This window comes from Myzus persicae, unplaced genomic scaffold (assembly GCF_001856785.1).
Source record: "Myzus persicae strain clone G006 unplaced genomic scaffold, MPER_G0061.0, whole genome shotgun sequence".
NCBI classification, from domain to species: Eukaryota; Metazoa; Arthropoda; class Insecta; order Hemiptera; family Aphididae; genus Myzus; species Myzus persicae.
Genome location: NW_019100521.1, coordinates 23,311 through 36,886, shown reverse-complemented (window position 1 = coordinate 36,886; position 13,576 = coordinate 23,311). Strand labels below are relative to the sequence as shown.

The 13,576-nt window shown below is 26.1% G+C and overlaps 1 protein-coding gene across 2 annotated transcripts; it reads right to left on the bottom strand.

Moving 5' to 3' along the window:
* Positions 1 to 1,097: 1,097 nt before the first annotated feature.
* Positions 1,098 to 13,329, bottom strand: LOC111030135 (glycoprotein-N-acetylgalactosamine 3-beta-galactosyltransferase 1-like). 2 transcript variants are annotated; one of them, XM_022309506.1, is made up of 9 exons: positions 12,660 to 13,329; positions 10,708 to 10,750; positions 5,937 to 6,200; positions 4,244 to 4,396; positions 4,050 to 4,185; positions 2,705 to 2,823; positions 2,415 to 2,516; positions 1,675 to 1,832; positions 1,098 to 1,604 (listed from the first exon to the last, which is right to left on the bottom strand). In XM_022309506.1, the coding sequence occupies exons 2-9, from the start codon at positions 10,715 to 10,717 to the stop codon at positions 1,398 to 1,400; spliced, it is 1,149 nt and encodes a 382-aa protein (XP_022165198.1). In that variant the 5' UTR covers positions 10,718 to 10,750; positions 12,660 to 13,329; the 3' UTR covers positions 1,098 to 1,397. The 2 variants fall into 2 exon arrangements, with proteins under 2 accessions (XP_022165198.1, XP_022165207.1); XM_022309515.1 differs by lacking the exon at positions 12,660 to 13,329 and adding an exon at positions 11,074 to 11,422.
* Between the last annotated feature and the right edge of the window lie 247 nt (positions 13,330 to 13,576).

Sequence of the window (13,576 nt, the reverse complement as noted above, 5' to 3'; positions counted from 1 at the left end):
ATCAACAATATATTTCAAAATTTTAAAGAAGAATAATTGTGGAAAATCTTGTTAGGTATATAATTATAAAAAATGATATTCTTAATCTTTTTCCAACTTAATTTAAAAAATAACAGAGTAAAATAGTGAAATAACTTAGACTTCAATACTCACAAAAAGTGTGATATCGGGACTCTTTTTTCCAATGGCCAAGTTAATGATAATTTTGATTTGTGTGAAGAGGACGTGATACCTGCATGTGTTGTCTGTCTAGCAAGTGCGTAACATAGCAAATTTTATGCTCAGCAGAACACGTGTAGCTCCGTTAGTTTAAAAATTAGTGCGAATTGACCTCTTATAAAATCTAAAGGTAAGATTATTATCTAGTCAACCTCATAGGTTTTTATTATATTTTTATTTTAACGCAAGTTATGAGCATTTTAAAATTGTAAATTTTTTATACATCTTAAAATATTTATAACTCGCGTTAAAATAAAAATATAATAAAAAGCCTATGAGGTTGCCTAGATAATAATCTTACCTTTAGATTTTATTAGAGGTAAATTCACTTTAATTTTTAAATTAACGGAGCTACACGTGTTCTGCCGAGTGTACAATTTGCTATGTTACGCACTTGTAAGACGGAGACAACGCATGCGGGTATCACATCCTCTTAAGATTGGAGTAACATTTTCTGGAGTCTAGAGACATACATACTTTATTAAAATATATTCAATTCAGATGGAAAATTTTCAAAATGTAAGTGTTTATTTAAATGAAAGAACATGTTATACTTATTTAAAAATAGTTTTGATTAAACTATTCATGTTGAGGCCAAATTGAACTAAACTAACATTCATTGTTTTTTTTAAATAAATCACAGTTTTTTTAATATATAAATTCCCTTTATTTTCAATACAAGAATAAGTAGTATAGTTACTATATTATATTACATTTAAGAACATTTATTTATAAACAAAAAAATCACTAATAGCAAAAAAATATTATTAGTGACATTTATAAGCTAGTATAAAATAATATCTTTGGTTCATTGGTTAACATTTAAAAATTTATTTAATCAAGATAATATTTTATTTTATAATTTAACAAAAAAATAGTCCATAAATAAATAAATATGGTGCACAATTGTATTATTTTTTTCATTTACAATGTTTATATAATAAGAAATACAATTTTAAGAAATTAAGTTCCATCAATAAGAACTTTATGAGCAAATTGACTAGGATTTGCCAAAAAATGATTGACTAGTAAAAATGTTCTATGCACAAACAGAACATGTAAATGGCACGGAACTAATTATTCTAATTTGTGTATAGATATAATTATAAATAATATACAATATAAGAGTCAACACTGTAATCAGACAGTAAAGTGTCGTAAGAACATTTAATTCAAGTTTATACATGATGTGTTTTGTTTATTGGCTGATCAGTCTTTGTAGCATTACTTTCTTTGTTAGGGTAAATTTTGTTTACGATAGCTTGATCAATATTCTGAGACACTCCATATGGTCGTAAATGATAAATTAGATATTCAAGAACATACATATTATTAGGATTAACATAATGGAATGAAATAGCAGTATCTGAACAACAATCCATACCCTAAAAATAACGAAAAAAAAAACATATTACTGATTAGAGTTTAGTAAACTATTAATGTTTTTGTTTTTACCTCTACTATTGGATAATAAATATATTTCCAGTACCAAAAACTTGGATCTGTATGCCCAGGTATAAGATGGTGTTCTGGAATAAATGGAAAGAAACGTCCTCGACCTAAACTATCTCGAGAATCCTCAGCTTTTACTCCAACTAATTGAAGACAGATACCTAAAAAAAAACCTAATTTTAAATATACTTGTAACACTTGTACTAAAGATTTTATAGAATACATGACAATATTAATATAATATATATTATATTTACTAATTATTTATGCATAGAGTACATTTTTTGCAATATTTTAAGTTGTTTCAGAATATTTATTTTTTCTTAAACTTGTATGTTTTTAATTTAATACTACTGAAGAGATTATAAAAATCAAATAGTATAATGATGATAGACCTTCATATTAATTCTAGTATAAAATGTTTTTTAAGTGGAGCTAATGAATATGAAATATCTAATTATTTACTAAATTTTCTCATTTTCTAGAATTTTATGTTTATAAATCTAATAAACCTCCACTATGAAAAAAATGCACTATATAATAACAATTTTCAAATATTTAAATGTTTCAATAATAAATGGTATTTTCCTGTTATAAACGACTACTTTATTTTGTGAAACCTCACAATCTAGTCTTAGACATTGTTAAGACTATTGAAGTTACGAAAATTGAGATATCCAGGTGGTAGTAGTAATAATAACCGTAGTTTTGTGTAACAGGAAAGTACTTAAAAATAAACTAACCAATTTCTACATCTTCGGCTCCACCATTATCTTGCCGGCATTGTTTATGAGGTATAGCTTTTTCAACGAACCTCTTAACCGATTCTTTGCTTAACAAATAACCTAAATAGATTTACATAATTTTAATTATATAGATATTATAAATGGTTTTTATTTTGAAAATTTTCAATAAATATAGGTACATAAAATGAATTTTTTAATTTGCTACAATTGCAATACTTAAAATTAATATTTTAAATAGTATCTATTATTAATCTACAAAATATATTTGGTGTCTATTAATAAATTACCTGCACCGCCACTCATATATCCCTGTTTAACATAGGGTTTAAACCTACAACCTAAGAAGATTGGATCTTTTGGGTTAAATGAAGTTAGCATATACCTCAAGTTCTCTACTACAACATACCTGAAATAATTATACAAAAATAAGTATTAAAATTTTTTTTATACATGGCATTGATTTGTTGTTTATTTTTGAAACGGAAATCATTATTGTATAATTAATTAAAATATTATTACACAATAAATAAAATGATTGATCTTCTGTTAGATCAGGTTAGCTACCTAAAAATCATAGCACTGATACATGAATTTGAGCTACTGGAAGGGGAGGGGTGTGCTAAATTTAGTATTTGAAAGCAGAAACAAATCTTATATAATTAGTATATAAATTTGTTAAATAAAAATATTATCACAAAATTACTTTTTTTTTTTATTAAATAAAAGAGTATTTCCAAACTGTAATATTTATATATAATATAATAAGTAAATTTGATGGCTACAAAGATACATAACTTGAATGGCATGAGGAGAGAGGCCCACCAGTGTGGAAATCCTCTAACTTGGGGTAGAGAAGTTTTTTTTTAAAATTAATTAATACAGGTTGGGTTTCAGTATATCTCGATACCAGTTTCCTTTTAATCGACATGGGAGGTTGCTTGGCAAGAATAATTCACTAGCTAACTAAAAAATCAATAGATTTGTGTGGTTTGTTGTTTTGGTATAGAATTTTTTGTAGTAATTTTTAACTGTTATGAAGACACACAATTACTTAATAGTTAATTTATAAAACATTTAATACATGAATAATAATTAAAAACTATTCCATTAACAAATTACTATTAATATTTAATTATTATATATATCTACATAGAATATTAATTATTAATTGTTGTCAGTTGTATTATATTCATTTATATAGGATTATACTTATAATAATCAAATGCATAATTAATAACATATCAAAGTGTAATAATATTCAAAAATACCTATGCATTATGTTTTGTATAAATATTAAATATAGGCATGAAGAGAAAAAAAAATTAATAATCTGTATGATTCAAAATATAGATAGTCATATTTAAATTACATTTCTTTAAAGATTGATATTTTTTATTATTGATTTATTAACAAAATATGAACAAAGTTCTTAAATATCCATTATATATTTTTATATTTGAACTGTATGAAACAAATTTGTGTCTTATCAGATTTTAATTAAGCTTCCTAAGAAATAATTAAATGTATGAAGGTCTGAAAGTTGATTGAGATAAATGTAATCAACTTTTTATCAGCATAATAAATTAATGTTACAATTTTTCATTTAAAAATATAAAATATAATTTTACATACGTGTCATCATCAGCTTTCAATACATAGTCATAATCATTATAATGTTTATGTATGTACTTAAATGCTTCTTTAGTTTTACCCCAAAGAGAATCTCTTCCCTCTTTAACTGGTAATGCAATAGAAGGTAAACTTTTATCTAAATTATAAAATTGAGTTAATTACATTAAAATTAGTAGTATGGAGCTGGTACATACCTTCAGCAGTGCTCATAAAAAGTAATGTATTGCAACGTTTACCCCATGTAGCTTTTACATGTCTTGCTTTTTTAATGTGATTACTGGGACTAGTCATGATCCAACAAAGAACTCTAATTCGTTTTTTAAGTTCTTGAGCTACGAGATCTTCGTCTATAATTGAATAAAATAATAAAATATAGACATCCCGGTTTAAGTAGAATGGTTTAATGCTATATATTTATGCTACATTTTATAGGTGTATCTCAGTTTTAGAGTACATTGATTCACGAACAAATTGGTGTCAGTGTACCTAGCTTTGTGAAATAATTTGACCTAAGCTCTGCAGTATCAACGGTAAGGGTCTGTGAAGTGGGTTGAATGCGCAAACAAGAATTAGACTTTGTTTTCATTCTGAACAGAGTAAAGATGGGCAATCACAAGTCACGGATTGGATTTAGCACTTGTATATTTTTTTAACGTGGTTTTATTAAATAAAAGAGTATTTCCAAACTGTAATATTTATATATAACACAATAAGTAAATGTGATGGCTACAAAGATACATAACTTGAATGGCATGAGGAGAGAGGCCCTACAGTGTGGAAATCCTCTAACTTAAGGAAGAGAAGTTTTTTTTTTAAATTAATTAATACATGTCGGGTTTCAAGAGATTTCGACACTTGTGTCTTTTTAATTGGGGGGCTGCTTGGCATGAGTTTCACTGGATAAGTTAGAAATCAATGGACTTATGTATTTTTTTAATGTGCCTTCAACTAATTACCCTCTAAACTTTTCTGATATCTCTAAAAACAACCTCTGAGGTGTTTGTCAAAATCCATTTAGTAGGTCATTCAGTCAGGATAAGTTATTTTTATATATTTAGATAAATTTGTTTAATTTAATGAAACAGTATCAAATTAATATTTTTAATGAAAATTTAAGTCATTTTATTGCAATTGTATTTGAGTAACAAGTAAAGGGACATATTTTTTTTAATCTCCAAGTAATGAACAAAGTAACTTATTTACTATTTAAAAATAAATTAGACAACACTTTGTAAGGCGCTGTTTTAAGAAGACGCTACACCCGTATGTGTAGTTTCCGTCTTACAAATGTATAAAATAAATATTATATTAATAGAAAAACTGTTTAGTACAAGATAGAACCACTCAGTGTGTAATTCTAGTATAGACACCAAATTTTCGCCATGAATAGAGAAGAACTTTGACTGTGTTGTAGCGTTTTTATTTGTTCAATAAGACCAATCTACCAAAAGTTATTTCAGTTTAGAAAACTTGAAAATATCAAATTTTTAAGTATTTTAACTTTTTCTTATTAATGATATCAAACAAATAAAAAAGCTACAATATAGAAAATATTATCTACTATATTGTTTAAGCTTTTGGTGTCTCTATTAAGACTAAATACTGAGTGGTTCTATCCTGCACAAAACAGTTTTTCCTATTTTGTACATTTGTAAAACAGAGACAACACAAACGAGTGTAACGTACTCTTAATAAATTATTTATTTTTAATTTTCATATAATTATTACAATGTTTTTAAAATATTTAAAATACTCTAGATTTCCTACCCCCTTTCAACTCGTCAGTTCTTAGCTTTTGTGAAACCTTTTTTTTGCTTTTACAAGAAAATATATGGTCACATCAAACAAAACAATAATAGTCTAAAAATTAAAATAAGTTGAACTTACGAAAGTGCAATGTCTCATTTTCTTCGTGGCCTTTCATAATGAGTGAATCATTGAATGAACCTTCATTGTCATGTCCATGTGAATGACGATCACTGTATCTAACCGAATCATATGAAAACTTCGATGGAAATATTTTGATATCCTTAAAATGGCATTCAGTAATGGTTACTGTAGTATAAGCAAAAAATATTCCAAATATTACACCGATACAAAAAGTTAGAATGGCATTTTTTTTAATGCCTGGTCGGGTAAAATATAAGATATCTGAAAAAAATTACTTTAATTAATATTGTTAATGCATCAATATTCAATACTCCTTAATATTTACAATTGTAACCTAGTACCATTAATTTTTACTCATTTGAATACTTATGTTTTTTAATCTACATCCTGACAATTACAATAGAGTAAAACAATACATAGTTATAATTCTTATTATTATTTGAAGTATCTATAAATGAACAATAACTATTAAAAAAAATATGAAAAAAACTGAAATATTGAATTTAACAGAAATAAGTATAGAAACTACAAATATGAATGTTCCATACCTAATGTTAATGTGTCTATGTGTTGCTAAATAAAAATGATATATTAATAGAAAAATGAAGATAAATTGTTTCGAAACAACATTTTTTCATGAAACTGACCTCTCTTTCCTGATGGATAAACTCTTCTAATTTTATGAATTTTTTCTAGATGATTGGATCTTGCAAACATATTGGTATATACTATGTTTCAGAATGTCTTAATAAAATCAATCAAAATTTAAGAATCATCAGTTCACTTCATTGTACTTAGCTAATACCAGAATTTAATTTCAACAAACTCATCATAAAATTTGGTTGATGGTAGCTTAGCAAGAAATAAAATTAAAGAGGGGTTACATTATATTGCCTTCCTAAGCAAAAATCCAACACAAATTTTTTAAATTCAATTATTTGCATTTTTTTTTTCATAGAATTGTAAACACATAACAAAAGGATAAGACTAATCTCAAGAATATGCAAAATACCATTTATTTCAAAAATAATTCCCAATCGAATAACAAAATATGTTGCTTTATGATGTAAATTATTTATCTTTAATCAATGGTATTATACTTATAATCACATAAAAAACTTCAACCAAAAACCAAAAATATATAGAAAATAACAAAAATTAATAAAATATGTTTTTTTGGTATGTACCCATTGATATTTTAATTCTAGCATACTAGTTACATACTAATTTACTAATTTTTCTTTGGTTAGTCATAAATTGTTATCAAGCACTTTTCTATTCAGTATTCATACTAAACAGTTAACGAGTGAACTGTACAGATAAATTTTAATATGGCAATAGGTAGTAGGTAAATATACAAATTAATAAATAATAGCCAGCAGGTACATTATATATATTTTAAGTTTAAATCTAATAAATAAATAGACAAATAAGTAATATTTTTTAATAATAATAGGCATGTTATAGTCAATTGAAAAATAAAAAAAACGTTAAACAAATCATTTTTTCATTTAAAATTCAATGGGTTAATAAAATAATTATTAAATCATTAAGTTTAACTATAGAGTAATATAGACAATAATATAGTCACATACAAACATTTTATTTAAAATAGTATGGTTTAACTCTAACTACCTATACAAATTCATAATTCAGAGTACTTCAATGTATAACTATCAAATTTTGGAAGAATAGTTCATTACAAGTTGATTCCGGATTTATATTCTCATAAATTACCCTAAAAATATGATGTTATTATTCTCTACAAAACCAACAAATATTCTTATATTTTCTAAAAAATTAGAAAAATATACAAAAATAATCAATAAACTTCATTATATGCTTAAATATGTAGTTTTTTTAAATTATTTTTTACAATAGTCAAGTAAGTATATACTTCCATAATGAAATAATTGCACTATAATATAATAACAATTAAAATAGTGTCTTTGGTGTTGAATAGCTCCATCTAATATTTTAAAAGGTAAATCAATTTAATGAATTTTTATATATAATTTATTTTAAAAACTTAAAAACACACAATCGCAAAATCAAAATCTATTTGGATTTTGGATAAACAAATATGTTGTTATCAGTATACGTTAGATAAACTAATACATAATGACATTGCAACGACCATATTATAATAACTAATAAGGCCATGACAGCGACATAGTAGCACAATCACAACATGGTTTTTTGTATTAAAATTAATAACAATAATTTTAAAAATAAAATAAACTAGTATTTTTCTCATAATTTACAAAACATTCCAAAATATGATACATAATTTAAATATTTCCTATTCCATCAAATATTCTCAAATATGCGAAAAAAAAAAAACTTTTTCCTATGAACTTTGTGTCTAATGAATCGTCTACACTTCTTACTCTCATAAGACTGCATAAACTCAATAACGATTCGCATATAAATCCGGTTTTTTCTTATAAGTATTTTAAGTTTATGTTAGCAGAGTAGTACAAAACATTATTCAGGGTATCCCTGGTACCACTCATCTAAAATTGAAATGCATAGGTATAAGTTATAATTAACAAAATTTGTTTTGTTTCTAACATTTGATATTTGTTGATCAAAATACTCCAAATAATATTGTGCTTAGAAATAAGAAATAAAAAAATGTAGGTAATATCCGGGTTATCTCAACTACCGGAGTTGTTAAATAAAAAAGTATATTATATTTTTCACATTTAATTAACTTTCAGTTATTATATTTATTAGATAGGTATTGCAGGTATTTATTATTTAAAAATAATTAGTTATAAGAATAAAAAGATTTTTATATTTAAAACAAAAATTAAATAGTTAAAATCAAAATTCAAAGTTATTAATTCAATACTATAAGTGAATTGCATATTATCTGGTTACACGAGGTAGTCTTTGAAATATTTGGGTAGTCGAGATAACCTGGAAGTAACAAAAATATAATGTCATTCAACAACTTAAAAAAGTAAAATGTTAAAAATGAAAAACATAATTTTTTTCTGACATGTTTTGGAATGACATAAAATTATATAAAAAAAGTATTTTCAGAAAAGTTGTAACTTTTTGAAATAATGACTGTAGACACCTAAATAGATAACCCTGTTTGAGTAAACCATAATATCAGGTAATTATATTGATTTTTAAATTTTACATAATTTTTTCTTAGAATGCATATAGTGTAAGCAACAAGCTGTTTACTCAGAATACTTATCTTTAAGTTACAACTAACACATTAGGAAATGTTTATAAATCATAAATAGATAGGTATGTATATCGCATATATATATATTTGTATGTGTGTGTATGCTTTTATGGTGAGTCATAAACTGTTTTAGTTAGTACAAACAATTTTTTTCATAAATACTTCTAAATAAATTTTTTACTTAAAATACATCTTCAATAACTACACTCTGAGATGTACATTATTTTGTGAAGATAACTTAATTGATAGTATTACCTATAATTATATTGTATACCACCTGAGTAGATAAATTTCTAAAAAATGTTATAATTTGGAAGTGTAATGAATGCATTTATTGCATTTGTGCAGATATTATATTACTTTTTGTATATTTTAACTTGTTAAGTAAAATTGATAAGAATTTAATAATTTAAGATTCTGAGAGGAGAGATGAATGTATTTATTTTACAATGATCTGTTTTTAACACCGCCACACCGGAGAGTCAAATTCAATTTTTATGAGCGTTTGGATTTATAAGTTTGCAGAATTTTATTAACATTGGATATTCACTTGATTTCTCAAATAGCGATCATCTTATTTTGTTGTAATTCAAAAATGAATAACTGCAGATATTTGAAATGTAGATCATATGTTTATATTAACAATTCATACACTTGATAAAATTTTCAAAATATTTTGACTTGCTTTAAGCTGTTCACGGACATTTTCAATTTTTTAGTTTCTTTTTCTGTAATTATCAATAAAAGGGTCAAAAACTGGGTCAAAAAGCTTGAAAATTTAATACAAGGCTACTAATATATTGTAGCAATTGAAATATTAAAAATACATAAGCATGTTTTTTTTTATGAGCATTTAATGTTCAAATTTTTATGACATTTATTAAATTTGAACATGACAAATTATTTTGTAGGTACATTTTTTTTACACTTCGGCTTTTATAACTATAAGTTAAAAATTTAAAACATGGTTTCACGTAAATAGGTTATTTTGTAACAACTGTAATCAAAAAATCTAAAGGTATAAAGCAGTTTTTTTTTATTAAAGTTATTGTGTTATAGCTTATATCAATGTACAATTAGAATTTTTGTTTGTGCCCCTCTCCTATAAGACATTTCTAAATACAAATCTGACTATACCCATTACTTAAATTACATATTTTAAAATATAATAAAATAACATTTTGAACTATGAATTTATTAAATAAAGATATACATAACAAATGAGTCAAAAAGATCTGTAGAGTTGCATTTTGTTTAGGCTAAAAATTGAAACCCACTTATTATATAGATACACTAAATAACCTCCTAAAATTGTTTTCTAAAAGTATCTCGAAAAGTATAATATTCTAAACATAATATTGTCATTTGTTTAGCAATAAATAGATGACTTGCATTTCTGAGCTAGTAAAATAAAAATTGTTGTATTCGATTTTCTTTTTTAACAAACTGTTAGGTATCTAAAATTACATAATTTTGTAGTTAACTATGTTTTAGTATGCTAAATTAATCAAACAAGTTAGGCAGGTACTAAAAATATGTTATACATAAAAAATATTTTCTTACCACTTTTCATTGTAGTTAATTTGAAATAACTTCTTCGTTAATTCTGAAAAAAATATTTATTCACAGTATTAATTATTTATTTTGTTTTAAAAAATATATGAAATCATAAGTTTAAGATAAGTAATTTAATATGCATATAATTATCAAATAAAAATATATTACTAATAACATTGTGTGTATAGTTAATTTTAGTCAGTTGCATTCAAGATCAACTATTGGTTCTAGGCTTTTCTATCATTTTCGTATAAATACCCGAGAAACCAAGAAGTCTTTTGAATTAAAATTGAATAAACTATAATATACAATAACCAAATCAATAATAGTTTAACTGTATAACTATGATACAAGTACTAATATAATACTTACATTAACAGTCATGAACCCAATTGAAGACTTCTTGTTCGTGATCATAATTTTTTAATAAATATTTTATCTTATTGAGATGTAAACTGTCTAACTGAATAATTCATTATATTCAACAAGATATTTAATAAATACTTGTTAAAAATAGTTACAGGGGATATCACAAAAGACCACTTAAAATAAAATAAAACTAGGAGGAGAACCTACCTACATATTCAAATGCTTTGACCTTTATTAACTTACACATGCCTGCCTACTAAATGTTAGTTGTAAGTATTTTAGTTTGTCACAACTATAATAAATAAAAATGATTAATAAAGGGTACCTAAATTCTTGTGAAGATTAGATATCATAATGATGAAAGTAGGTACCAAGGTAATTTAAGTTTTAAGTGGAGTTGTAAGCAAACGTACTATAAAGTTACTATAGATAAAAAAAAAACACAACATGATATAAAAATTAAATCCTAACCTAACTAAGGCCCTATATAAGTAAATCATTTTCACAAAAAAAAATTATTGTTTAACTCTATTAAAGACATTTTTCTTTAATTTGGAATTGATGGACTTATAAATTATACAATTAAATAGTAAATAAAAAGATTCTTTCAGAAGCAAATTTTTTTTTATAACTTGATTGTATACCTACTTTATAATTGTGTCTTTTATGTTCTCTTATAATCTTAAGTAATTGGTAATAATAATTATTTGCCATTTAAATAGGCAGTTCAGTATTTATTTAGATATATAATAATGTTTATGATTTAATCATTCTTTATTGGATAATAATTACCTACCTAAAATTAATATTTTTTTAAATATGAAATTATTTATAACTTAGTACGATAACTTAGTATGATATTAGTTTTTAAATAGTACAACTTAGTAATAGTTAATAGTCAACTTTTTTTAAAACTAAATTTATAATAGTAACATATAACAAAAATATAATCTAATAACAATCTATCACTGGTAATTTTTTTTAAAGTCTAGGTGCATACTCTTTATTGTTTTGGTAAAGACTATAATATTTAAAACAGTAGGTATCCAACGATTATTTGTAGACATTTAAAATAGTAGGTCTTATATCCAAAATCTGAATAGCAAATATTAATACCTACTGTTTGTAATATTTAAATCAGGTTAACAGGTTACCTACTTATGGTTACAGATGTCAGATACTTTGATGGTATATCATGAGAATACCTTTTCTATGTGGATAGTCGAATCTACTCTATGTGGACAGTTTAGCTCTCATTAGCTCTGTCATTAGTGCCTATCAATACTAAACAACAGTGCATTGTTGTAGGTACGGGTGAAAGGTTTAAAAGTTAGACAGTTAGATAGATCACTCAAGAAATTTTTCAGAAGGATATAAACAATTATGCATTTAATGCACTCACGCCACAAATCAAATACTTTTGCACACATTGAACATAGTGAATCAAAACCGACAAACAAGCATGTCATATGCCATTTTGATGTGATAATAAAAATATGCCTACCTACTAAAATTAGAATATAACATCCAGCAGAAGAGTTTGAAATAAAAAAGACATCACAGGAAACGCAAGTGCCCAAGGTACGTACCATAGTAGTATCATAGATTGTGTTCTATGGTAGAATCGCAGACAGCGAGCAAACCATCGGTCGGTCTGTCGGCGAATGGGGACCGCTCACATCCATCCTATTTCACCATTCATTCCGGACGTCGACAAAGTGTGACTGGCGTAGGGTTGAAGACCAACGGCTTGGAGGCGTTCGTCGGCGATTTCCGCTCGTCGCAAATGACGTGCATGACGCTCTCGACAACGGGAGACGACTGAACCATATATGTATGGTACAATTTAAGAGAACCAACGGCGTCGATATTATCGAGTAATGACTAACGAGATGAGGAACCGAACTGAATATCACGTGCCGTGAGGTCGAACGTGCTTAGCCGTAGTGCTTTACGTTACGATATCGGCATATCGCGTTCAACGAGTCTCGTCACTCGTCAGTCGTCCGTCCGGTCGCCGAGCTAGCAATGCTTGTAGTAATTGGTTACGATAACTTTTTTAGTATTTATTTGTTGCATCGTTGTGACATCATTATCTTTTAGCTATGATATACGGCCGAGCAATTATACCATATTAATATTTTATACCTACGCACGGGAAGCGCATAAATATTTTTTCGTCGTGACAGCAACGCCGCCGCCGAAAACGATAACGTTATTCGTTATCGGCAATATTATAGAAACGTTACAAAGATCGGTTTGCCGACAGCGCCCCAACAACTACAGCACAAGCGTCGAGCACTGTGCAATTGCGTGATAAATTATCATGTACAAGTGTACTTAATATTTGAGAGTTGGTATAATAATATTATCGACAATCGACCTCGAGTATTCGGCTTTTCGTCTGTTTCTCAACCAGGACACCGAACGCGATGCAATAATAATAACATATTAACTATTATAACTCATCCAACACGGTTGGCGGGCACCGGGAGAACAGCAATTA

Bases quoted from the DNA above. Each gene is read 5' to 3' on its own strand.
- LOC111030135 (XM_022309506.1), bottom strand. The intron at 2,517-2,704 runs GTAATTTATTAA...AAATCTATTTAG, and splicing joins ATATATGAGTGGCGGTGCAG to GTTATTTGTTAAGCAAAGAA. The intron at 1,833-2,414 runs GTTAGTTTATTT...GTTTTTTTTTAG, and splicing joins AGCCGAAGATGTAGAAATTG to GTATCTGTCTTCAATTAGTT.